Here is a 26,531-nt window from a genome sequence, read left to right as displayed (position 1 = left end):
TGCACTTCCTAACCTCCTGCCAAATGTATGACCATATTAGAGACACATATTTCCCTCAGATTATACAGATCCACAAAGAATTAGAAAACAAACCCAATTTTGATAAACTCCCATATCTACTGGGTGAAATACCACAGTGTGCCATCACAGCAGCAAGATTTGTGACCTGTTGCCACAAGAAAAGGGCAACCAGGGAAGAACAAACACCATTGTAAATTCAACCTATATTTGTTTATTTATTTTCCATTTTGTACTTTAACTATTTGCACATCATTACAACACTGTACATATACATAATGACATTTGAAATGTCTTTATTCTTTTGGAACTTTTGTAAGTGTAATGTTTACAGTAAAAATGTTATTGTTTATTATCTATTTCACTTGCTTTGACAATGTAAACATATGTTTCCCGTGCCAATAATGCCCTTAAATTGAATTGAAATTGAATTGAAATTGAATTGAAATTGAATTGAGAGAGTGATTCATAAATAGAGCAAGAAAGGGGAGGGAGAGAGAGATAAAGAGAGCAAGAAAGGGGAGGGAGAGAGAGATAAAGAGAGCAAGAATGGGGAGGGAGAGAGAGATAAAGAGAGCAAGAATGGGAAGGGAGAGAGGTAAAGAGAGCAAGAAAGGGGAGGGAGAGAGAGAGATAAAGAGAGCAAGAAAGGGGAGGGAGAGAGATAAAGAGAGCAAGAATGGGGAGGGAGAGAAGGAGAGAGATTACTTATCTTGCAACTGATTTATATTTCAGCATCATTTCAGTTGAGATGTATTTCCTGTTTGTCAGGGGTCTGCGACTGTAGTAAACCAGTCTGGGATTGCTGCCATAGGATATATATATATATATATATATATATATATATATATATATATATATATATCTCTCTCTCTCTCTCTCTCTCTCTCTCTCTCTCTCTCTCTCTCTCTCTCTCTCTCTCTCTCTCTCTCTCTCTCTCTCTCTCTCTCTCTCTCTCTCTCTCTCTCTCTCTCTCTGGAAAAGCAGTTAGCTTAGCGTTTGTGATTGTAATATTGCTGCTGCTAGGACGTATTCGTTGACATGTAGATATTTCTAAAGGAAGGAAGCCTCTAAATAAATAAAGCCACTCACTCAGTTGTGACTAAGACCTGCGAGTGCAACTCAATCTGAATCTGATGCTCAGCTGTTTTAACAATCTACACTAGACAGGAAGAGATTGTGTTTAACCCATCTGACTTTATACACAGTTGGTCTGCATTTTTATTTATTTAACCTTTATGCATTCAGGAAGTCCTATTGAGGTCAGAAGACCTCTTTATAATGGAGATCGGGCCAAGAGGGCAGCTCAATAAAAATAACAGGGAGAGTGGTCAGAGTGGGCTGTGTATTTTTAGAAGGAAATGGGTGGTTATCATGGGAAATTATTAGGTAGGGGGTAAGGCTGGGTATTGACAGGGACCTCACGATACGAGATTATCACGATACTCAGGTGCGATATGACAGGGGTACTGAAGAACTATTTGAGAAGGTCCGGTCACACAACTTGTCTAGGTGGCAAAGGTCCGGATGGATAATGTAATTTATTGGCGTGGTAATAAACCCCCACCTCACAACCCATGCTCCCCCAAACTGTTCACACCCCTCTTGTTGATAGAGATAAAATGTTGCATTTTCAGAGCAATTTTCCTGCAATTCTATGCATTCTTTCATGTCTTGTGTGTTTATATGATATTTAGTCTTTTTTCGGGGGGGGGGGGGGGGGGTGACTGGTCCGTATTGACCCCGTTCTGGATCCGGTCCGTGGTCCAGCAGTTGAGTACGGAGGCAATATGATATGTGTGTATTGCGATTCAATACTGTGATTTTATTGCTCTTCAATGTAACATATTGCTCACAATATGTCTGCTGCAGAGAGACAAGAGAGAGCATGACGAGCAAAATGAGTTTTGACCAGTCTTGGAAATAAAAGTGCTAAAAACAAATTGGCGTTTTGGTGCATGTAAAGTCAACTAGCTCAAAAACAATATTGTGCTGTTGGCAAAACAATACGATATATCGTCAAAAATAATATCCCGATATGTAACTGTATCGATTTTTTTTCTCTCCCATCACTAGTAGGGTAGGGGGTGGGGAGGGAGGTTGTGGTAGAAGAGAGGGGGCATGATAGCTGGTGCCTGTCCAAATATGGCAGCTCTACTCAGCTCAGGAACATAGCTGTTCCTCAGGAACATAGCTGTTCCTGAGCTGTTAATGGCGCCGAAGGAGATGGCTGCCGTTTTACGATCCCATAACCAATTGTGCTATTGTTTATGTTTTTTTGCGTTATTTGTAACTTTGTACATAATGTTTCTGCCACCGTGTTTTATGACCGAAAAGAGCTTCTAGATATCAGGACAGTGATTACTCACCGCGTACTGGAGGAATACTTTTTCTTCAACGAGTCGGACGGGAAGGATTTACTTCAGACGCCCGACTAAGGCGTCATTCACAGAAGAAAGAGACGGATGTATCGAGGACGAAGGTCCGGGTGCCTTGTAAGGATCCGACGCCGAGAGGGTAATCTACCTTTACCATCGGTCCTATTAGCCAACGTACAATCAATCGATAATAAAATAGGTATATCCTACCAATGGGACATTAAAAACTGTAATATGTTACGTTTCACCAGGTCGTGGCTGAACGATGACATGAATAGCATACAGCTGGCCGGTTTAAACTTTTTCGGGGGGGGGGGGGTTCAGGGTGTGTGTGTGTGGGGGGGGGGGGGTTCAGGGTGTGTGTGGGGGGGTTCAGGGTGTGTGTTTGCAGGGGAGGGGTTTCAGGGTGTGGGGGGGTTCAGGGTGTGTGGGCCGGGGGGGTTCGGGTGGTGTGTGCGGGGGAGGGGGTTCAGGGTGTGTGTGTGTGGGGGGGGGGCACAATTGGTTCATGGTGTGTGTGGTTGACAGTATATCCTATCACCTGGATGGTTTTAAGGAATCTGCACTGTGTTGTCTACAGACCAGTGATCTATGTCTAATTTTGGACATGGTTTAGGTTTAATGAAGATCTCAGATTTTTGTTGCCCTCCCAAAGTGGATATACTTGAGAAATTTGGTTGTTTAGTCAAGTTACCATATCACAGTGGTGGGCCGTCAGAGCCAGCAAGGCCTTCTCTGCTGGCCTAAACATCATCAGAATATATATATTTTTTAAATATATTTTCCCACAAATATGTATTAAATTATTCCCCAGAGTAAGAGTTATACTCTTCATTTCATAGCTTTCCTCTTGGTTGCACTGCTTCCAGCCCCAGGTTGAGATTTGGAGGGCTGGTCTTTATGTTAGATCTTTTATCCAATCATATTCAGCCATCATGTGTTGCCAGGGGTCTAAAATCTGCCCTCAGGCCTTCAGAATCAACAGTGCGGGCGCTTGTAGCTTATAGTGAATGGAAATGAAAATTTAGTGTCAACCAATCAGCTTTAGAGTTGGCTATTGTACGCCTGCTGGCTGGCTCCAGTGTTACACAGGAGCCAGCTAGCAGGCGTAGTGCGTGCACGTCTTTTGATTGGATTACCAATATTGAGAGGCAGGTCCTATGGGCAGGTCTATGCAGATCTAGGAAACTGAATTTGATAAACGAATTAATTCGCGTACTACTAAGCTGTTTTTTCAACCCACAATGGCGGAAGGAGGAGAAGATATCGATTTGGTCGAGGATATAATTATAACGCCATTCTCAAGACGAACTTTTCAAGAAAAGTTAGACATTGTAAGGAGAGGTCGCCCGACGCCGACGCTATAAAGCCTGTCACAGGCGGGAAAGGGGTTCCAACTACGAGCGCTATCAATGGCTCACAGGCTCCGAGAAGCACTGCAAACTGTAATGCTGGGAATGCCTATTATTTGCAAGTGATCGATTTGGTGTTTGGAGCCACACTGGCTTTGCAAACTTGAGTTGTCTAACCAAGGCAGCAACGAGACACCAAAGTACGGCTGGGCACTTACAAGCAATGGTGCTTTTGAAAACTTTTGGGGACACCGGAGTGGATCTACAGCTCAACGAACAAGCGCGCAGGGCAACGGAGCTGCACAATGAAAAGGTGAAGGGAAATATTGAAAAGCTTCATTGATTGTGTCATGTTTTTGGGTAACACTGTTTACCCAAAAATGTCAATTTCAAGGTGACGCAACGCCTGGTTATACTGCGTTTCTGTCTAAATGTATAGTGTCTAGAGCCATGGCATCATAATGATGGTAATAAGAGGTGGATTAATTCGGGTGGGACTGTGTAGTACCTCACTGAAGGCCCAGGCCCACGGCACGCCACTGCCATATCAGTCTCAGTCCAGCCCATTGGCCCCTGTGCTGCATATCTGCCCAGTGAAAGATCTGGCCAAAAGATACTAATTCTTAAGTTATGTGTACGTTTCTCATCTTCAATAAGGGGTAGGACAGTACCAGTGTGTTGGTCTACATATCGTTCTGTCCACTAGTCCCTTTCCCTCTGACAGTGGAGGACTTGAAGAGCATTCCTGTCACCAGCTGCTAAGCTTCATAGAATAGAAGCAGCCCTTTTGTTTTTCTAACTTGACCCCTCGCTGGCATTTTACAGGCATAGTTTCACACATAATGGTTCCCTGGAACTCTGTGCTGGACCAACAGAGGCTGTGGTTTTGGTTCTGTCCAGAGGTCACAGATGTTTATTCTATCTGGGACAAAGGGTTTGCAGGGCCGTTTGTACAAATCTTTGTTGTGTGAAGTTCAACTACTTTGCAGAAGCTTTTAGCTAAAGCAAAAGGCTGCCTTAATCTCTTTCTCTAAGACATTTGTTTCGTCAACAACTCATCAATAACTGAATTATAGTCAGCCAGTCAGAGGCCCTAGTCCATCTGATCTAATCTGGGGGTTGAAGACAGGCTGTCTGTCCTGCAAGGCTCTATATAGAACATGATGGGACACACACACACACACACGAGGTGCCAAGGAATGCTTCACTCAACACCATACAGTACTGACTGCCAGAACTTATTTCTCACCACCACTGAGAATGCACAAGCAATCTTTTTCTTATATATATTTTTTTACAAAACATACACATACAAACGACAACATACAGACGAGCACAGCACCCTCAGTGCAGTAACTGTGTAGTGTTAGCTGTCATTGACAGGCCAGGGGTATATATTTTGGTCCTATGACAGCTTCCCACCACTGTAAAATGGGGGAGAATTCCTCTTGAGCTTCCTCATCACTAGCCCTTCTATCCGTAATGTTAACCATGTGCATTGATGTTAGGACAGCATGCTGGTGATTAGCAGTTCTGTGTTGGATGGATGGCCTCGGTAGAGAGACAATGCAGAGGATTGTCCTGTAGGCTACCAGCTGAAGTCTGCATCCCAAAGGAATAGGATGCATCCCTACTAAACTCGCTAGGGTTGGTCTGTTGTACTGAGACAGGAAGTTTCTAGTAAATTCTCCACATTGATGCACTCTCAACCCCCTTCTCCACCTTAAGGGATTGTGTCATGGATGCTGTGCTTATCTCTTCTCCATCAGCATAATAGCATTGTCCCCTCACCCATTTCAATCAATCAATCAAATGTATTTATAAAGCCCAATGTCACAAAGTGCTATACAGCCTAAAACCCCAAACAGCAAGCAATGCAGATGTAGAAGCACGGTGGCTAGGAAAAACTCTCTAGAAAGGCAGAAACCTAGAGAGGAACCAGGCTCTGAGGTGTGGCTGTGCCGGGTTGAGATTATAACAGTACATGGCCAAAATGTTCAAACGTTCAATGATGACCAGCAGGGTCAAATACAAATTAGCAGTGGTTGTAGAGGGTGCAACAGGTCAGCATCTCAAGAGTAAATGTCAGTTGGATTATCATAGCCGAGCATTCAGAGTTAGAGACAGCAGGTGCGGAAGAGGGAGAGTCGAAAACAGCAGGTCCAGGACAAGGTAGCACGTCTGGTGAACAGGTCAGGGTTCCATAGCCGCAGGCAGAACAGTTGAAACTGGAGCAGCAGCACGACCAGGTGGACTGGGGACAGCAAGGAGTCATCAGGCCAGGTAGTCCTGAGGCATGGTCCCAGGACTCAGGTCCTCCGGGAGGGGAGAAGGAGAGAATTAAAGTGAGCATACTTAAATTCACACAGGACAAAGACAGGAGAAATACTCCAGATATAACAGACTGATCCTAGCCCCGAGACACAAACTATTGCAGCATAAATACTGGAGGCTGAGACAGGAGGAGTTGGGAGACACTGTGGCCCTGTCCGACGATGCCCCCAGACAGGGCCAACCAGGCAGGCCATAACCCCACCCACTTTGCCAAAGCACAGCCATTAGAGGGATATCTTCAAAACCACCAACTTACTACCCTGAGATAACAGCTTCTGTTAAAGCTGTACCACTAAATAGAGTTGAAACATTGAGGCTGATTTCTTTCTAGGCTATCTGTAAAATGCCTGGTTATAATGGGAGGTAATAAACTATCTGATGGCAGGGAGGCAGAGGTCTGCTATTCTCAGTGTGTCACAGGATAACAGTCAGGAGCTAATTCAATAAAACAACCTCCTCTCACATGTCATTCTTCTTCCTTCACTAACCTGCAGTCTCCCCTCCCTCCCGCCATCTATCCCTCCGTCCCTCCCTCCTGTAAATAGCCCAGTTAGGCTCCATAGGGTCAAAAGTCTTCCTGCAATGTATATCGATCCCTATTCGGCACACACACCCACCCCCTTTGACTCAGGTCAATGAATCATTCCCCGTTTTACACTCAGTCCCCAGCTCAACCCTCCTTAACGACAGGGAGACTAAATACACTCTGACTTCTCTGGTTAAATGGACCATTAGAGAACCACAGCTTACATGGGAGCATAAGGAGAGCAATGGCCCATGAGTTAATACAGTTACTGATTATATCTATAATATATAGGCGTCCAGACCATGTGACCACCTGACCAGGAAGAACTCTGTGCCCAAAGGCTATATCTGTGACGTGGTAAGGTTGGACCCAGGTGCAGAGAAGAGACCAGATGAGGAATCAGTGGTAAAGGATAAACATAATATTTTACTGAGGTACGGTAGCCACATGATCACAGTACACATGAAAAAACAACAACCGCCAAGTCTCAAACTCACTCAGGAAACAAACACACAAGGCAAACAATTCAAGTTTACAAAGGACTGCAGAAAACACACCTCTTTTAAAGGGACACAATCATGAAATTATAAGACACACCTGAGTCCAATAAAAGTCTCTAGGGCGGCTTCTGCCGCACTCTGGTGCCAGGAGGAAGCATGACAATATCAGTTAACTGGTCCTTTTAGTCAAGGGAAGGAAGAATGTATGCATTAGATCACCAAGCCTCATGCATTCTATGGTACTACAAATGTAAACACATTCACAACGTCTGTCTTCTATGGTACAAGAAATGTAAACAAAAACACAGTATTCACCTCCACCTTTACTGTATCCTCACACATTACATTTTTTTCAGATGGACCTGAAACTACTTCTGATTTCAACGTTGTTAGGAGTCATTTGTTACAGCAGTGCTCAGCAAGGTAAGATTATTCTCCATCTTATCTCAAGTTTCTGCTTTACTTACTGTAACTTCCACCTTGTTAGACAAAATCAACCCTCAACAGTATTCTGTTTCTGTACACTGACTACACAGTACATCATCTAATCATAATATATTTCTACTAAACCGCATCATAAATATACAGTACAGAATAGTGATTAACTGCCTGATGTCCCGTAAGGGTGAGCCGACCCCAACTGAGCATGCTGCTGTAATGTAATGATGTCATAAGTCAGAAGAAGAAGCAGCTCCACCTACACTGTAAACCAAGACATTTTTACTCAAATACTTCAAGTAAGTTGAGCTCAAAGTCAATGAAAAGTCATTATTTCTTAAAATTTGTTGTCCTGACTCTCAACTAAACAAGGCAACAGTAAACGTGTCGTCCCCCATGAATGATAAAGCACCCCATTTTGAGCAAATTGAGATTGTGTGTGACTAACACATTTCAGTTAATTACTATAGCTCCCACCTTGGGCCAATCGGTGTAATTTTGTAAATGCCGTATTTCTATGGCAAGACACATCATTCACCCATGTTTCGTCACCAGTGCTGTCTGAGATATCGCGTATGACGTACGAACGAATAGACGCAGACAGATCCACAGTTCCCTCCCCGATTTTCATCGTGGGGGACAATGGGAAGTCACATCAACTACATTTTTAAAGTTATGATAACAAATGTACTTTTTCCCCAGCATGCTCTACTGCAGGTAGATACAAAAAAAGATGTAATATCTGTGTTTTTGCATGTACATTGAGGGATTGATTGATTAATTTTATGCTGCACAAAGATAAATAATAGAGAGATATACAGTGCCTTTCGAAAGTATTCAGACCCCTTGACTTTTTCCACATTTTGTAGGTTACAGCCTTACTCTCAAATTGATTAAATCGTTTTCCCCCTCATTTATCTACACACAATACCCCATAATGACAAAGCAAAAACAAATTTTTATACATTTTTGCTAATTTATTCAAAGTAAAAAAAATATATATTATATTTACATAAGTATTCATTTACATATTGCTCTGACATGCACTCTCAACTGTGGGACCTTATATAGACAAGTGTGTTCCTTGCCAAATCATGTCCAATCAATTTAATTTACCACAGATGGACTCCAATCAAGTTGTAGAAACATCTCAACAATGTTCAATGGAAACAGGGTGCACCTGAGCTTAATTTCGAGTCTCATGGCAAAGGGTCTGAATACTTACAGTGGGGCAAAAAAGTATTTAGTCAGCCACCAATTGTGCAAGTTCTCCCACTTAAAAAGATGACCTGTAATTTTCATCATAGGTACACTTCAACTATGACAGACAAAATGAGAAAAAAAATCCAGAGAATCACATTGTAGGATTTTTAATGAATTTATTTGCAAATTATGGTGGAAAATAAGTATTTGGTCACCTACAAACAAGCAAGATTTCTGGCTCTCACAGACCTGTAACTTCTTCTTTAAGAGGCTCCTCTGTCCTCCACTCGTTACCTGTATTAATGGCACCTGTTTGAACTTGTTATCAGTATAAAAGACACCTGTCCACAACCTCAAACAGTCACACTCCAAACTCCACTATGGCCAAGACCAAAGAGCTGTCAAAGGACACCAGAAACAAAATTGTAGACCTGCACCAGGCTGGGAAGACTGAATCTGCAATAGGTAAGCAGCTTGGTTTGAAGAAATCAACTGTGGGAGCAATTATTAGGAAATGGAAGACATACAAGACCACTGATAATCTCCCTCGATCTGGGGCTCCACGCAAGATCTCACCCCGTGGGGTCAAAATGATCACAAGAACGGTGAGCAAAAATCCCAGAACCACACGGGGGGACCTAGTGAATGACCTGCAGAGAGCTGGGACCAAAGTAACAAAGCCTACCATCAGCAAGGGCATTGAAGATGAAACGTGGCTGGGTCTTTCAGCATGACAATGATCCCACACACCGCCCGGGCAACGAAGGAGTGGCTTCGTAAGACGCATTTCAAGGTCCTGGAGTGGCCTAGCCAGTCTCCAGATCTCAACTCCATAGAAAATCTTTGGAGGGAGTTGAAAGTCCGTGTTGCCCAGCAACAGCCCCAAAACATCACTGCTCTAGAGGAGATCTGCATGGAGGAATGGGCCAAAATACCAGCAACAGTGTGTGAAAACCTTGTGAAGACTTACAGAAAACGTTTGACCTCTGTCATTGCCAACAAAGGGTATATAACAAAGTATTGAGAAACTTTTGTTATTGACCAAATACTTATTTTCCACCATCATTTGCAAATAAATTCATAAAAAATCCTACAATGTGATTTTCTGGATTTTTTTTTCTCATTTTGTCTGTCATAGTTGAAGTGTACCTATGATGAAAATTACAGGCCTCTCTCATCTTTTTAAGTGGGAGAACTTGCACAATTGGTGGCTGACTAAATACTTTTTTGCCCCACTGTATGTAAGTAAGGTATCTGTTTTTTATTTGTAATAAATTTGCTAACATTTCTACAAACCTGTTTCCACTTTGTCATTATAGAGTAGTGTGTGTAGATTGCTGATGATTTTCTTTATTTTTTAAATCCATTTTAGAATAAGGCTGTAACGTAACAATGTTGAAAAAGTCAAGGGGTCTGAATACTTTCCGAAGACACTGTATGTAATCAAATTGACTGCAAGACACCAGAACTGATATAATATTTTACTAAAACATAATAATTTCAAACCTTGCTTACATTTGTATACGCAGTCTAAAAATTATTTTTAAATATGTTCCGGCCCTCTGATCATCCTCTCAAAAATAAAATCGTTCCAATGCTGAACTATTTGATGAACCCTGCCTTCAAATCAAATCAAACGTTATTTGTCACATTCACCGAATACAACAGGTAGACCTTACTGTGAAATACTTACTTACAAGCCCTTAACAAACAATGCAGTTCAAGAAAGCGTTAAGAAAATATTTACCAAATAAACTAAAGTAAAAAATAATAAAAAAGTAACACAATAAAATATCAATAACGAGGCTATATACAAGGGATACCAGTACCGAGTCAATGTGCGGAGGTACAGGTTAGTCGAGGTCATTTGTGTATATATAGGTAGGGGTAAAGTGTCTATGCATAGATAATACGTAGTGAGTAGTAGCAGTGTAAAAACGAATGGGGGGGTCAATGTAAATAGTCCGGGTGGCCATTTGAATAATTGTTCAGCAGTCTTATGGCTTGGGGGTAGAAGCTGTTAAGGAGCCTTTTGGTCCTAGACTTGGCGCTCCGGTACCGCGGTAGCAGAGAGAACAGTTTATGACTTGGGTGACTGGAGTCTTTGACAATTTCTTGGGCTTTCCACTGACACCGCGTAGCATATTCAATGGGAAGAAAAAGTATGTGAACCTTTTAGAATTACCTGGATTTCTGCATAAATTGGTCATAAAATTGTATCTGATCTTCTTTTAAGTCACAACTATAGACAAACACAGTCTGCTTAAACTAATAACACACAAACAATTCACATTTTTCATGTCTTTATTGAACACACCGTGTTAACATTCACATTGCAGGTTGGGAAAAGTATGTGAACCCTTGGATTTAATAACAGGTTGACCCTCTGGCAGCAATAACCTCAACCAAACATTTTCTATAGTTGCGGATCAGACCTCCACAAAAGTTGAAATATTTTTTCAAAACTGTTTCAGTTCCACAATATTCTTGGGATGTCTGGTGTGAACCGCTCTCTTGATGTCATGACACAGTATCTCAATCGGGTTGAGGTCAGAAATGACTGGGCCACTCCTGAAGGCATATTTTCTTCTGTTCAAGCCATTCTGTTGTTGATTTACTTCTGTCTTTTGGGTTGTTGTCCTGTTGCATCACCTAACTTCTGTTGAGCTTCAATGCAAAATGTCTTGATAAACTTGAGAATTCATTTTTCAGTCGACGATAGCAAGCTGTCCAGGTCCTGAGGCAGCAAAGCCGCCCCAAACCATGATGCTCCCTCTATCATAGTTTACAGTTGGGATGAGGTTTTGATGTTGGTGTGCTGTGCTGTGCCTTTTTTTCTCCACACATAGTGTTGTGTTGTTTGGAAGGAACAGACAACTTTAGTTTCATCTGTCCACAGAATATTATGCCAGTAGCTCTGTGGAACATCCAGGTGCTCTTTTGCGAACTCCAGACGTGCAGCAATGTTTTTTTGACAGCAGTGGCTTCTTCCATGGTGTCCTCCCATGAACACCATTCTTGTTTAGTGTTTTACGTATTGTAGACTCGTCAACAGAGATGTTAGCATCTTCCAGATATTTCTGTAAGTCTTTAGCTGACACTCTAGGATTCTTCTTAACCTCATTGAGCATTCCGCACTGTGCTCTTGCAGTCATCTTTACAGGACGGCCACTCCTAGGGAGAGTAGCAACAGTGCTGAAATTTCTCCATCTATAGACAATTTGTCTTACCGTAGACTGGCTTTTAAAGATACTTTTGTAACACTTTCCAGCTTTATGCAAGGCAACAGTTCTTAATCTTAGGCCTTCTGAGATCTCTTTTGTTCGAGGCATGGTTCACATCAGGCAATGCTTCTTGTGTATAGCAAACTCAAATTTTGTGAGTGTTTTTTATCGGCCAGGGCAGCTCTAACCAAAATCTCCAATCTCGTGCCATTGATTCGACTCCAGGTTAGTTGACTCCTGACTTCAATTAGCTTTTGGAGAAGTCATTAGCCTAGGGGTTCACATGCTTTTTCCAACCTACACTGTGAATGTTTAAATTATGTATTCAATATAGACAAGATAAAAACAATAATGTGTGTGTTATTAGTTTAAGCACCCTGTGTTTGTCTATTGTTGCGACTTAGATGATCAGATCAAATTTGGTCAAATTTATGCAGATATCCAGGTAATTTCAAAGGGTTCACATACTTTTTCTTGCCACTGTAGGTCCTAGATGGCAGGAAGCTTGGCCCCAGTGATGTACTGGGCCATACGCACTACCCTCTGTACCACCTTACGGTCAGATGCCAAGCAGTTGCCATACTAGGCGGTGATGCAACCGGTCAGGATGCTCTCGATGGTACAGCTGTAGAACTTTTTTGAGGATCTGGGGACTCATGCCAAATCTTTTAAGTCTCCTGAGGGGGAAAAGGTGTTGTCGTGCTTTCTTCACGACTGTCTTGGTGTGTTTGGACCATGATAGTTTGTTGGTGATGTGGACACCAAGGAACTTGAAACTCTCGAGTCGCTCCACTACAGCCCCGTCGATGTTAATTGGGGCCTGTTCGGCCCGCATTTTCCTGTAGTCCACAATCAGCTCCTTTGTCTTGCTCACATTGAGGGAGAGGTTGTTGTCCTGGCACCACACTGCAGTTCTCTGACCTCCTCCCTATAGGCTGTCTTATCGTTGTCGGTAATCAGGCCTACCACTGTTGTGTTGTCAGCAAACTTAATAATGGTGTTGGAGTCATGCTTGGCCACGCAGTCGTGGGTGAACAGGGAGTACAGAAGGGGACTAAGCACGCACCCCTGAGGGGCCCCAGTGTTGAGGATCAGCGTGGCAGACATGTTGTTGCCTACCCTTACCGCAGGGGGCAGTCCGTCAGGAAGTGTAGGATCCAGTTGCAGAGGGAGGTGTTTAGTCTCAGGGTCCTTAGCTTAGTGATGAGCTTTGAGGGCACTATGGTGTTGAACGCTGAGCTGTAGTCAATGAACAGCATTCTCACATAGGTGTTCCTTTTGTCCAGGTGGGAAAGGGCGGTGTGGAGTGCGATTGAGATTGCGTCATCTTTGGATCTGTTGGGGCGGTATACGAATTGGAGTGGGTCTAGAGTATCCGGGATGATGCTGTTGATGTGAGCCATGACCAGCCTTTCAAAGCACTTCATGGCTACCAACGTGAGTAATTATTTAGACAGGTTACCGTCGCTTCCTTGGGCGCAGGGACTATGGTGGTCTGCTTGAAACATGTAGGTATTACAGACTCGGTCAGGGAGAGATTGAAAATGTCAGTGAAGACACTTTCGAATTGGTCCGCGCATGCTTTGAGTACACGTCCTGGTAATCCCTCTGGCTCTGCAGCTTTGTGAATGTTGACCTGTTTAATAAAGGTATTTTTCACATCGGCTACCGAGAGCCAGAACAGCTGGTGCTCTCATTTATGCTTTAGTGTTGCTTGCCTCGAAGCAAGCATAACAGGCATTTAGCTCATCTGGTAGGCTCGCGTCTGTAATAGTTTTCAAGCCCCACCACATCTGACAAGTGTTAGAGCCGGTGTAGTAGGATTCAATCTTAATCCTGTATTGATGCTTTGCCTGTTTGATGGTTTGTCTGAGGGCGTAGCGGGATTTCTTATAAGCGTACGGATTAATGTCCCGCTCCTTGAAAGTGGCAGCTCTAGCCTTTAGCTCGATGCGGATGTTGCCTGTAATCCATGGCTTCTGGTTGGGATATGTACGTACGGTCACTGTGGGGACGACGTCATCGATGCACTTATTGATGTGGTATACTCCTCAATGCCATTGGCTGAATCCCGGAACATATTCCAGTCTGTGCTAGCAAAACAGTCCAGTAGCGTAGCATCCACGTCATCTGACCACCTCCGTATTGAGCAAGTCATTGGTACTTCCTGCTTTAGTTTTTGCTTGTAAGCAGGAATAAGAAGGATAGAATTATGGTCAGATTTGACAAATGGAGGGCTTTTCTGTGCTTCTCTGTGTGTGGAGTAAATGTGGTCTAGAGTTGTTTTTCCTCTGGTTGCACATGTGAGATGCTGGTAGACATGAGGTAAAACGGATTTAAGTTTGCCTGCATTAAAGTCCCCTGCCACTAGGAGTGCTGCTTCTGGGTGAGCATTTTCTTGTTTGCTTATGGCCTTATACAGCTGGTTGAGTGCAGTCTTAGTGCCAGCATCGGTCTGTGGTGGTAAATAGATGGCTACAAATAATATAGATGAGAACTCTCTTGGTAGATAATGTGGTCTACAGCTTGTCATAAAGTATTTTACCTCAGGCGAGCAATACCTCGAGACTTCTTTAATATTAGGCATTGCGCACCAGCTGTTATTGACAAATAGACACACACCCCCGCTCCTCGTCTTCCCAGACGTAGCTTCTCTGTCCTGCCGATGCATGGAAAATTCTGCCAGCTCTATATTATCCTTGTCGTCGCTCAGCCACGACTCGGTGAAACATAAGATAATACAGTTTTTCATGTCCTGTTGGTAGGACAGTCTTGATCGTATATCATTCATTTTGTTTTCCAATGATTGCATGTTGGCCAATAGAACGGATGGCAGTGGAGGTTTACTCACTCGCCTACGAATTCTCAGAAGGCAGCCTGACCTCCGCCCCCCTTTTTCTCCGTCTTTTCTTCACGTTCCCGAGAAAGCAGTATATCCTTTGCGTCAGACTTGGAAAAAATCTTTGTTCAGTTCGAGGTGAGTAATCGCTGTTCTGATGACCAGAAGTTATTTTTAGTCATAAGAGACGGTAGCAGCAACATTATGTACAAAATAGGTTAAAAAATAATAATAATTACAAACAACGCAAAAAAACTAACAAAATAGCACAGTTGGTTAGAAGCACGTACAACGGCAGCCATCCCCTCCGGCGCCATTCTATAAAATCTGAGATATGTAATGTATTGTCATAAAGAGTTTAATTATAATGATAACATTCACCTAGGAACTCACTTGGTGAAGGCCACAGGACTCACTCGAAAAGGCAAGGCACACTGGGAAATTATATTGGAGGCGTGGCTTAGTGGGGGCATATGCAAAAAAAAAAAATCAAGCTGATACAACTCAAATCTGAACCCCCTACAGGGTAACAGTTACTCTGTTGGTTTGAGTAATGACTACAAATCACTAAGTAACTGTACTCAGATATATTAAGTGCAACAGGTTTCCTCAAAAGTTGAGTAATGACATCACACTGGGGTTTACAGTGTATGTTTCTTTGAGCATTTCTTTGAGCATAGTAGTGACGACATCATGGACCTACGGAACAGCGTAATATTCCATTCTGTCTCTGGCTCAATTTACTGTTCTCACTGAGGCACACAGTTTTCCAAATTACACAATGTGTACACTGGCTTATTTCCTGGTTAGGTTTTAGGAGTCTATGATGAGTTTGCTTCTTTTCAACCTTTGTTTTTCCATTCCAGAAGGGAACGAGTGCATCAAGGCTAATGCCAAATCCTGTGGGGAGTGTATTCAAGTGGGAGCGAAATGTGGCTGGTGCATGGACCCAGTACGTGGATATGAATTTGCCAATAACATTGTTACTGCATTGATGCTACACAACCTTAATATCGACTAACTCAGCGTTACAACTTGAAGAGTCTGTTCCTTGGAATTAAATTCCTTAATTCCTTGGAATTAAAACACGAGTGTGTCGGGCAATATTGTTTGTAACCTTTATAACCTGCTTGGGAGTGTAGGAAATACATTTTCAGAAAATAAGGACCTTACATTTTTGGGTGGATTTCCTCTGAGTGCCATAATGCAATGTGTCATGATACTTACACCTCCTCTCTCCCAGGAGTTCCTGAAGCAGGGTGAGGCCACATCGACCCACTGTGACGAGCTGGAGTCCCTGAGGAAGAGAGGTTGCAGCTCCACCAAGGTAGAAAACCCCCGAGGCAGCCAGCGGCTCCTGAAGAACAAGGCTGTGACCAACCGCAACAAGGGAGAAGGGAAACTCCGACCAGAGGACATCACACAGATCCAGCCACAGAAACTCACCCTCAGCCTCAGATCTGGTAAAAACTTAAATGGAACTGTTATGTTTGATTGGGTTGCGTCCCAAATTGAACCCTTTTCACTATTTAGTGCACTACTTTTAGCTCTAGTCAAAAGTAGTGCCTTATGTTAGGAATCGGGTGCCATTATAAAAAGGCCTTCTTAGACACATTAACTTCTAATTCCTCCCAAACCCGGATCCGGGAGCACCCCCATCAGTAAAAAAGCTGACTAGCATAGCCTAGCATAGCGTCACAAGTAAATACTAGCATCTAATATCATTAAATCACAAGTCCAAGACACCAGATGAAAGATACACATCTTGTGAATCCAGCCATCATTTCTGATTTTTAAAATGTTTTACAGAGAAGACACAATATGTAAATCTATTAGCTAACCACGTTAGCAAAAGACACCACTTTTTTTACTCCACCAGTTTTTTACTCCATCAGTAGCTATCACAAATTCGACCAAATAAAGATATAAATAGCCACTAACCAAGAAACAACTTCATCAGATGACAGTCTGATAACATATTTATTGTATAGCATATGTTTTGTTAGAAAAATGTGCATATTTCAGGTATAAATCATAGTTTACCATTGCAGCCACCATCACAACTCTCACCAAAGCGACTAGAATAACTACAGAGAGCAACGTGTATTACCTAATTACTCATCATAAAACATTTCTTAAAAATACACAGCGTACAGCAATTGAAAGACACAGATCTTGTGAATCCAGACAATATTTCAGATTTTCTAAGTGTTTTACAGCGAAAACACAATATAGCGTTATATTAGCATACCACAATAGCAAACATCACAACAGCATTGATTCAAGCCAAACATAGCGATTACGTATAAACCACCAAAAGATATACATTTTTTCACTAACCTTCTCAGAATTCTTCAGATGACAGTCCTATAACATCATATTACACAATGCATATAGAGTTTGTTCGAAAATGTGCATATTTAGCGGCACAAATCGTGGTTATACAATGAGAAAAGTAGCCAAGCTGCAAAGAAAATGTCAGGAGAAATCTTGGGAAAGGCACCTATTCTAATCGAAAACTATTCATAAACTTGACTAAAAAATACAAGTTGGACAGCAAATGAAAGATAAATTAGTTCTTAATGCAATCGCTGGGTTAGATTTTTAAAATTAACGTTACTGCGCAATACAGCGTGCGCTAAAGCGAGACCGCCCCATAATTCATGGCGGAATTATTATTTAACATTTGTCAACATAAGTACGAATTAACAGCATAAAGACTGCTTACTATTAGCTGAGCTTCCATCAGAATCTTGGGCAAGGTGTCCTTTCTCCAGAACAATCGTCTTTGGGTTGAAAGATGTCCTCTTGTCCGGTCGAAATAGCCGCTAATGTTAGCCACCAACTGGAGAGGTGTCCAACTCGTGAAAGCGCATGACAAAGAAATCCCAGAAAATCGCAATAAACTGCTATAAACTGCTATAAGTCGGTTTAAATTAACTACCTTATGATGTCTTTAACACCTATAACGAATAAAAACATGACCGGAGATATAGAACTACTAAAACGAAAGCGTTTGCAGGACGCCATTGTGATGTCTTCTTGCGCCAGGCGCACCGTTGAAAAGGACGGTACTTACGTTCCACGGTCTTATATAAGGTCCCAGATTGCACAATCCACTCCATTCAAATTATCCCCGCTTACTGACATCTAGAGGAAGACGTATGCAGTGCATGTAGCCCGATGGCTTACATGGGGACTTATAAACTGACCTCAGAACAGGGACCTCGATTTCTGAAATCTCACTCCCTGACAGGAAATGTGCTGCAGAATGAGTTCTGTTTCACTCAGAGAAATAATTCAAACGGTTTTAGAAACTAGAGAGTGTTTTCTATCCAATAGTAATAATAATATGCATATTGTACGAGCAAAAATTGAGTACAAGGCAGTTTAATTTGAGAACGATATTTTACAAAGTTGAAACAGCACCCCCTATATTGACAAGATTAAGCCTTGACTCCAGCCATTCTCAAATGAGGTCAAGTACCATGAGACAGTCAATATAAAGCCCTGATAAAAGTATTATTGGAACTTTATGAGCTGGTTTTCTGGACAGATATCAAACCTAGTCCTCTCATGAAGTCTTAGTTCATTTTGCTTCAGCCAAAACATCTTGCTTGACAACCGTTGTTGACGCAGCGTTGCTGAGGGTCTTTTTTGTTTATCCTGCTGTTCCTCCGTGGTCTTTCATTGTTATGTTGATTAGTTACAGTAGCCTCCATTTTCTTTTGAGTGTTTTAGCTATTATGATTTGGAAGGAGTGTTCCTTATACTCTTTCATGTGAAGGCCAGCACCTTATTTGACATGGAAGTGTCACGTTCCTGACCTGTTTTCCTTGTTTTTGTATTTGTTTAGTATGGTCAGGGCGTGAGTTGGGGTGGGCATTCTATGTTATGTGTTTCTATGTTTAGGTTCATTGTCATTTAGCCTGATATGGTTCTCAATCAGGGACAGGTGTTTTACGTTTCCTCTGATTGAGAACCATATTAAGGTAGGTTGTTCACACTGTTTGTTTGTGGGTGATTGTCTTCCGTGTCTGTATGTATGTTCGTACCACACGGGACTGTAGCGTTTGTTTGTAGTCTGTACCTGTTCGTGGGTTCTTCGTGTATTTGTAAGTTCTCATGTTTTAGGTCAGTCTACGTCGTTTATTTGTTTCGTCGTTCTGTTATTAAATATTCATTATGTCTTCATCACCCGCTGCGCCTTGGTCCGCTCATTCACCACAAGACGACCGTTACAGAATCACCCACCAACAAAGGATCAAGCAGCGGTGTAACTGGAGAAAGCAACAGCGCACGAAGGAGGAATGGACATGGGAGGATGTTTTGGACGGCAAGGGTTGCTACACATGGGAGGAGATCCTGGCTGGAAAGGATCGCCTCCCATGGGAACAGCTGGAGGCGATTAGGAGAGCAGAGGCAACCGGAGAGAGGAACCGGCGTTATGAGGGTACGCGACTAGCACGGAAGCCTGTGAGTCAAGCCCAAAAATGTATTGGGGGGGGGGCTAAAAGGGAGTGTGGCGAAGTCAGGTAGGAGACCTGCGCCTACTCCCTGTACTTACCGTGGAGAGCGAGAGTACGGGCAGACACCGTGTTACGCAGTAGAGCGCATGGTGTCTCCTGTACGTGTGCTTAGCCCGGTGCGGGTTATTCCACCTCCCCGCACTGGCAGGGCTAGATTGAGTATTGAGCCGGATGTCATGAAGCCGGCCCAATGCATCTGGCCACCAGTGCGTCTCCTCGGGCCGGCATACATGGCACCAGCCTTATGCATGGTGTCCCCGGTTCGCCTACATAGCCCAGTGCGGGTTATTCCACCTCCCCGCACTGGTCGGGCTACGGGGAGCATACAACCAGGTAAGGTTGGGCAGGCTCAGTGCTCAAGGGAGCCAGTACGCCTGCATGGTCCGGTATATCCGGCGCCACCTCCCCGCCCCAGCCCAGTACCACCAGTGCCTACACCACGCACCAGGCTTCTTGTGCGTCTCCAGAGCCCTGTTCCTCCTCCACGCACTAGCCCTGTGGTGCGTGTCTCCAGCCCATTACCACCAGTACCGGCACCACGCACCAAGCCTCCTGTGCGTCTCCAGAGCCCTGTTCCTCCTCCACGCACTAGCCCTATGGTGCGTGTCTCCAGCCCATTACCACCAGTGCCTACACCACGCACCAAGCCTCCTGTGCGCCTCCAGAGTCCTGTGCGTCCTGTTGCTGCTCTCCGCACTAGCCTGAAGGTGCGTGTCCTTAGCCCGGTACCTCCAGTTCCGCTACCACGCACCAGGCCTACAGTGCGTCTCAGCCGGCCAGAGTCTGCCGTCTGCCCAGCGGCGCCTGAACTGCCCGTCTGCCCAGCGGTGTCTGAACTGCCCGTCTGCCCAGCGCCGCCTGAACTGCCCGTCTGCCCAGCGCCGCCTGAACTGCCCGTCTGCCCAACGGCGCCTGAACTGCCCATCTGCCCAACGCCGTCTGAACTGTCCGTCTGCCAAGCACCGCATGAACTGCCCGTCTGTACTGAGCCTTCAAAGCCGCCCGTCTGTACTGAGCCTGCAAAGCCGTCCGTCTGCCATGAGCCTTCAGAGCCGTCCGCCAGACAGGAGCCGCTAGAGCCGTCCGCCAGACAGGAGCCGCTAGAGCCGTCCGCCAGACAGGAGCCGCCAGAGCCGTCCGCCGGACAGGAGCCGCCAGAGCCGTCCGCCGGACAGGAGCCGCCAAAGCCGTCCGCCGGACAGGAGCCGCCAGAGCCGTCCGCCGGACAGGAGCCGCCAGAGCCGTCCGCCGGACAGGAGCCGCCAGAGCCGTCCGCCGGACAGGAGCCGCCAGTGCCGTCCGCCGGACAGGAGCCGCCAGTGCCGTCCGCCGGACAGGAGCCGCCAGTGCCGTCCGCCGGACAGGAGCCGCCAGTGCCGTCCGCCGGACAGGAGCCGCCAGTGCCGTCCGCCGGACAGGAGCCGCCAGTGCCGTCCGCCGGACAGGATCAGCCAGAGCCGTCCGCCGGGCAGGATCAGCCAGAGCCGTCCGCCGGCCATGACCAGCCAGAGCCGTCAGCCAGCCATGACCAGCCAGAGCCGTCAGCCAGCCATGACCAGCCAGAGCCGTCAGCCAGCCATGACCAGCCAGAGCCGTCAGCCAGCCATGACCAGCCAGAGCCGTCAGCCAGTCCGGTGTTGCCCCTCAGTCCGGTGTTGCCCCTCAGTCCGGTGTTGCCCCTCAGTCCGGTGTTGCCCCTCAGTCCGGTGCTGCCCCTTAGTCCGGTGCTGCCCCTTAGTCCGGTGGGGTTAATTTGGAGGGGGGTCATTAGGAGGAGGTTACGAAAGCGGGGAATGACTATGGTGGGGTGGGGACCACGTCCTGAGCCAGAGCCGCCACCGTGGACAGATGCCCATCCAGAACCTCCCCTAGACTTTAGGTGCTGCGCCCGGAGTTCGCACCTTGAGGGGGGGGTTCTGTCACGTTCCTGACCTGTTTTCCTTGTTTTTGTATTTGTTTAGTATGGTCAGGGCGTGAGTTGGGGTGGGCATTCTATGTTATGTGTTTCTATGTTTAGGTTCATTGTCATTTAGCCTGATATGGTTCTCAATCAGGGACAGGTGTTTTACGTTTCCTCTGATTGAGAACCATATTAAGGTAGGTTGTTCACACTGTTTGTTTGTGGGTGATTGTCTTCCGTGTCTGTATGTATGTTCGTACCACACGGGACTGTAGCGTTTGTTTGTAGTCTGTACCTGTTCGTGCGTTCTTCGTGTATTTGTAAGTTCTCATGTTTTAGGTCAGTCTACGTCGTTTATTTGTTTCGTCGTTCTGTTATTAAATATTCATTATGTCTTCATCACCCGCTGCACCTTGGTCCGCTCATTCACCACAAGTCGACCGTTACAGGAAGGTGCACATTAATTAATTTATTTAACCTTTATTTAACCAGGTAGGCTAGTTGAGAACAAGTTCTCATCTGCAACTGCGACCTGGCCAAGATAAAGCAAAGCAGTGTGACACAGACAACAACACAGAGTTACACATGGAGTAAACAATAAACAAGCCAATAACACAATAAACAAGTCAATGACACAGTAGAAAAAAGAAAGTCTATATACAGTATGTGCAAAAGGCATGAGGAGGTAGGCAATAAATAGGCCATAGGAGCGAATAATTACAATTTAGCAGATTAACACTGGAGTGATAAATGAGCAGATGATGATGTGTAAGTAGAGATACTGGATTTCAGTGTTCACATCAATGTAAATATGCCAGAGTTAGCAAGTCAGTAGTCCCCGGCTTAACCTTGCCCATTTGTCTGTGTACTGCAGGTGAACCTCAGTCTTTTAACCTGAAGTTCAAACGTGCCGAGGATTACCCCATTGACCTCTACTACCTGATGGACCTGTCCTACTCCATGAAGGACGATCTGGAAAACGTCAAGAACCTGGGAACACATCTGATGCTGGAGATGTCAAAGATCACATCTGATTTCAGAATCGGTGAGCTTGAGAATCAGCCTGGTTGTATGAGGATTGGGGATGTTTATATTTATTTGAACATCTTCTCCACTTCAAATTGATCTCTTATGCTTTCAGTTCAGGTTGGGTGCATATTGCATAGTTACACTGTACTACAATACCCATAATGCCACGTGTAAGATAACCGGTTTGATCTTAGTAAAGGTGTTTTGAAGCTAACAAATTGGTGTCCCGTCTCCTTAACAATACAGTTTATATATGAGATGGATCTCTTCTTCTTCTAGGTTTTGGTTCCTTTGTAGAGAAGACGGTGATGCCTTACATTAGCACCACCCCAGCCAAGCTGCTGAACCCCTGTACTGGGGACCAGAACTGCACCAGTCCCTTCAGCTACAAGAACGTTCTGAAGCTGACCAGCAATGGACAGGAGTTCAACACCCTGGTGGGACAACAGCAGATCTCTGGAAACCTGGACTCACCAGAGGGAGGCTTCGATGCCATCATGCAAGTGGCTGTGTGTGGTGTAAGTAATATGTTTCTATTATCATATTTAGGGATAGTTTCCCGGACATAGATCAAGCCTAGTCCAGGACTGAAAAGCTTTCTCCATTGAGTTTACTTTTTACTCCAGGACTAGGTTTGATATCTGTCCAGAAAACCAGCTCATAAAGTTCCAATAATACTTTTATCAGGGCTTTATATTGACTGTCTCATGGTCCTTGACCTCATTTGAGAATGGCTGGAGTCAAGGCTTAATGTGTCTATGCTTAGAGAAGGCCTTTTTATAAAATGTTTGAGAGTTAATTCACTCTAGGGTGCTAAACTGCTGTTTTAAGAGGGTAACCTCTCACATAGTTGTTCATAGATTTTGATATATACTTCCTGAATCTTTTGTAAGTCTTGTAATTTTGTTCTCTGGTATTTCTGTAGGCTGTGTCCTTTTTCTGTTTGTGGTTAATTTTTACAAGTTTTAATAGGCCTCCCTCTCTCCCTCCCTTCCCCAGGAGCACATTGGCTGGAGGAACGTCACCCGTCTGCTGGTGTTCTCCACTGATGCTGGCTTCCACTTTGCTGGAGACGGGAAACTGGGCGGGATAGTTTTGCCCAACGATGGGAAATGCCACCTGGAGAACAACATGTACACAATGAGCCACTACTATGTATGTATAATAATGCACTATGTGGTATAATAATGCACTGTGTATTATAGTAATACACTATGCAGTATAATAATGCACTATGTATTATAGTAATGCACTATGTAGTATAATATTACACTATGTAGTATAATAATACACTGTGTAGTATAATAATACACTGTGTAGTATAATAATACACTATGTATTATAGTAATGCACTATGCATTATAGTAATGCACTATGTAGTATAATAATACACTGTGTAGTATAATAATGCACTGCATTATAGTAATGCACTATGTAGTATAATATTACACTATGTAGTATAATATTACACTATGTAGTATAATAATGCACTATGTAGTATAATAATGCACTATGTATTATAGTAATACGTTCATACGAAGAGGAGGAGTAGTGATTCGACCAAAGTGCAGCGGGGTGTGAATTCATAATGATTTATTTGACAAGACAAAAACGAACTAACTTGAATAACTAACAAAATAACAAAACGGAGTAGACAGACCTGGACATGCGTACTTACATAAAACGAAGAACTCACGAACAGGAAAATGACTACACAAAAGAACGAACGTACAAACAAACCGAGACAGTCCCGTGTGGCGCGACAAACACAGACACAGGAGACAACCACCCACAAACAAACAGTGTGAAAACACCTACCTTAATATGATTCTCAATCAGAGGAGATGAAAACCACCTGCCTCTAATTGAGAACCATATCAGGTACCCAAAACCAACATAGAAACAGAAAACATAGACTGCCCACCCAAAACTCACGCCCTGACCAATTAAACACATACCAAACAACAGAAAACAGGTCAGGAACGTGACACTATGCATTATTGTAATGCACTATGTAGTATAATAATACACTATGTAGTATAATAATGCGCTATGTAGTATAATAATGCATTATAGTAATACACTATGTAGTATAATAATGCACTATGTAGTATAATAATGCACTATGTAGTATAATAATGCACTATGTAATATAATAATGCACTCCTATGTACTGTATGTATTGTGACTTTTTTTCTAGTCTTCCGTGTGGTCTGTATTTTGAATATGACAAGATTTTAAGGGAATGGGCTACTTGCCCTTAGTGATGTCATCAAAGGGCTTATCTGGTACCTGTACTTACTTCCTCATTGTCTCCCTGCAACAGGACTATCCCTCCATCGCTCACCTGGTTCAGAAACTTAGCGACAACAACATCCAGACGATCTTTGCCATCACAGAGGAGTTCCAGCCTGTTTACATAGTCAGTTGTGCGTGTTTGCGTGCGTGGACGTGCGTGTGGAAAACATTTTCTTCTTTTAAATTTCCTGTGCTTGTCTGTTGTAGGTTAGAAGAAGCCCAACACTTTGAAGAGCAGCATCTGCTCCTTGTTACCAGTAGCATCTCTTTGGATCTCTGGTTGTTTCCCAAATGGCACCATGTTCACTAAAAAGTGAACTACTTTTGACGAGATCCCTATGGGCCCAGGTCAATAGTACTGCACTTTGTAGGGAATAGGGTTCCATTTGGGCAGCAGCCTTTGAATGTTCCCTGCTGCCCTCTAGTGCTTTTCAAGCCAATTATAAGTCTGTCTGGAGTTCCGTAATGACCTTTTATCATATCCCCATCAGTCCAATGTTTGGACAATATTTGTCAACCTCGGTAGAATGGCGTTCTCGTTTAGTTGATTACACGATGCGTCCCAAATGGCACCCTATTCCCGATATTAGTTGTGGACTATGTAGGGATTGAGTGTCATTTGGGACGCAACCTTGGATCTCTGAATTTAGAACCTCACAACACTGCAAAAAGTTGTAACTTTAGATTCAGACCTTACCACTATGTGATGCAAGACCACAACCAAACTACTCAGCAATCTAAATGGGTCAGGCAAAACATGACAGAACTGTTTTGCTCTAGACTTTTCTGGTGAATATTTAGAGATTGACAGGATTCCTATTGACATACTAGTACATGATCATTTAGTGTATTGTGTTTTCTCTCTCAGGAGTTAAAGAATCTCATTCCTAAATCTGCGGTGGGGACACTCTCTGCTAACTCCAGCAACGTTATCAACCTCATTATTGATGCCTACAATGTAAGTATAGATTGGGTTGGTTTAGTTACTGGAGAAGATGCACTTCTGCACACTATCTAACTTTCATCCTTAAAATAGTTGGCAAAACCATGCTGCTGCTATTGTTAAGTCATCACATCTCTCTTTCTGAACTGATCTTTCTATGGGAATAGTCATAAATCTGCTTTTGTAAAACTGAAGCCTACTGAAAATGTTGTATATAGTGTACAAAGGGCTAATTGTTGTTCTTTATGTGCTAGTCTCTTTCCTCAGAGGTGATTCTGGAGAACAGCAAGCTACCAGAGGGAGTGACCATAATGTACCAGTCACGCTGCAAGAACGGAGTGACTGGTGAGGGAGAGATGGGAAGAAAATGCTCCAATATCTCCATCGGTGACGAGGTGAGAAACCAAAACAACACGCCATTGAATGTTTTCTATTCTACATTTTTTCAATCTTTCTGGTTCAGTTATTTTAGCTTATCAAGTAAAGATAATGTTTTCAGTATCTGTAGGTGTCTGAGTTGTCATGGTCATTGTTTTTATTACAAAATGTGATTATTATGCCTTGTGTGTGAATGTATCCCTTCATCCCTGATCTGTAGGTGTCTTTCACCATAAGCATCACATCTAAGCAGTGTCCTAAAATAGGCAAACCAGAGACCATCAAGATCAAGCCCCTAGGGTTCAATGAGGAGGTGGAGATCTCTCTGAACTTCATCTGCGAGTGTGACTGTCACAAAGATAGCATTGAGAACAGTAAGATCTGCCACAATGGCAACGGGACATATGAATGTGGAGCCTGCAGGTAAGGCACTTATGTTTCACTAGCAGAAGATCTTAACCCTTATTCACCTTCCATATTGTAATCATTTCCATGGCATAGAGATACATTTTGATATTTGATACTGTATATACAGTGCATTCGGAAAGTATTCAGACCCCTTCCCCTTTTCCACATTTTGTTATGTTACAGCCTTATTCTAAAATGGATTACACATTTTTTTCCCGTCATCAATCTACACAC

The 26,531-nt window shown here is 43.7% G+C and overlaps 1 protein-coding gene across 2 annotated transcripts in view; it reads left to right on the top strand.

Annotated features, from left to right (window-relative positions):
• The window catches only part of LOC120028104 (integrin beta-1-like), a 53,708-nt gene that overhangs the window by 22,249 nt on the left and 4,928 nt on the right, over nt 1-26,531 (top strand). Inside the window, exons 2-11 of one of the 2 annotated variants that reach the window (XM_038973277.1) lie at nt 7,465-7,531; nt 15,679-15,764; nt 16,056-16,275; nt 22,116-22,286; nt 22,550-22,788; nt 23,270-23,425; nt 24,597-24,692; nt 25,437-25,526; nt 25,766-25,906; nt 26,110-26,312. In XM_038973277.1, coding sequence (XP_038829205.1) covers nt 7,465-7,531; nt 15,679-15,764; nt 16,056-16,275; nt 22,116-22,286; nt 22,550-22,788; nt 23,270-23,425; nt 24,597-24,692; nt 25,437-25,526; nt 25,766-25,906; nt 26,110-26,312 — 1,469 coding nt within the window. The remainder of the gene's footprint in view (nt 1-7,464; nt 7,532-15,678; nt 15,765-16,055; nt 16,276-22,115; nt 22,287-22,549; nt 22,789-23,269; nt 23,426-24,596; nt 24,693-25,436; nt 25,527-25,765; nt 25,907-26,109; nt 26,313-26,531) is intronic. The other variant, XM_038973278.1, reaches the window with a different exon arrangement.

This window comes from Salvelinus namaycush, chromosome 33 (assembly GCF_016432855.1).
Source record: "Salvelinus namaycush isolate Seneca chromosome 33, SaNama_1.0, whole genome shotgun sequence".
Taxonomy (NCBI): domain Eukaryota; kingdom Metazoa; phylum Chordata; class Actinopteri; order Salmoniformes; family Salmonidae; genus Salvelinus; species Salvelinus namaycush.
This window is presented reverse-complemented; position numbering and strand designations above follow the sequence as displayed.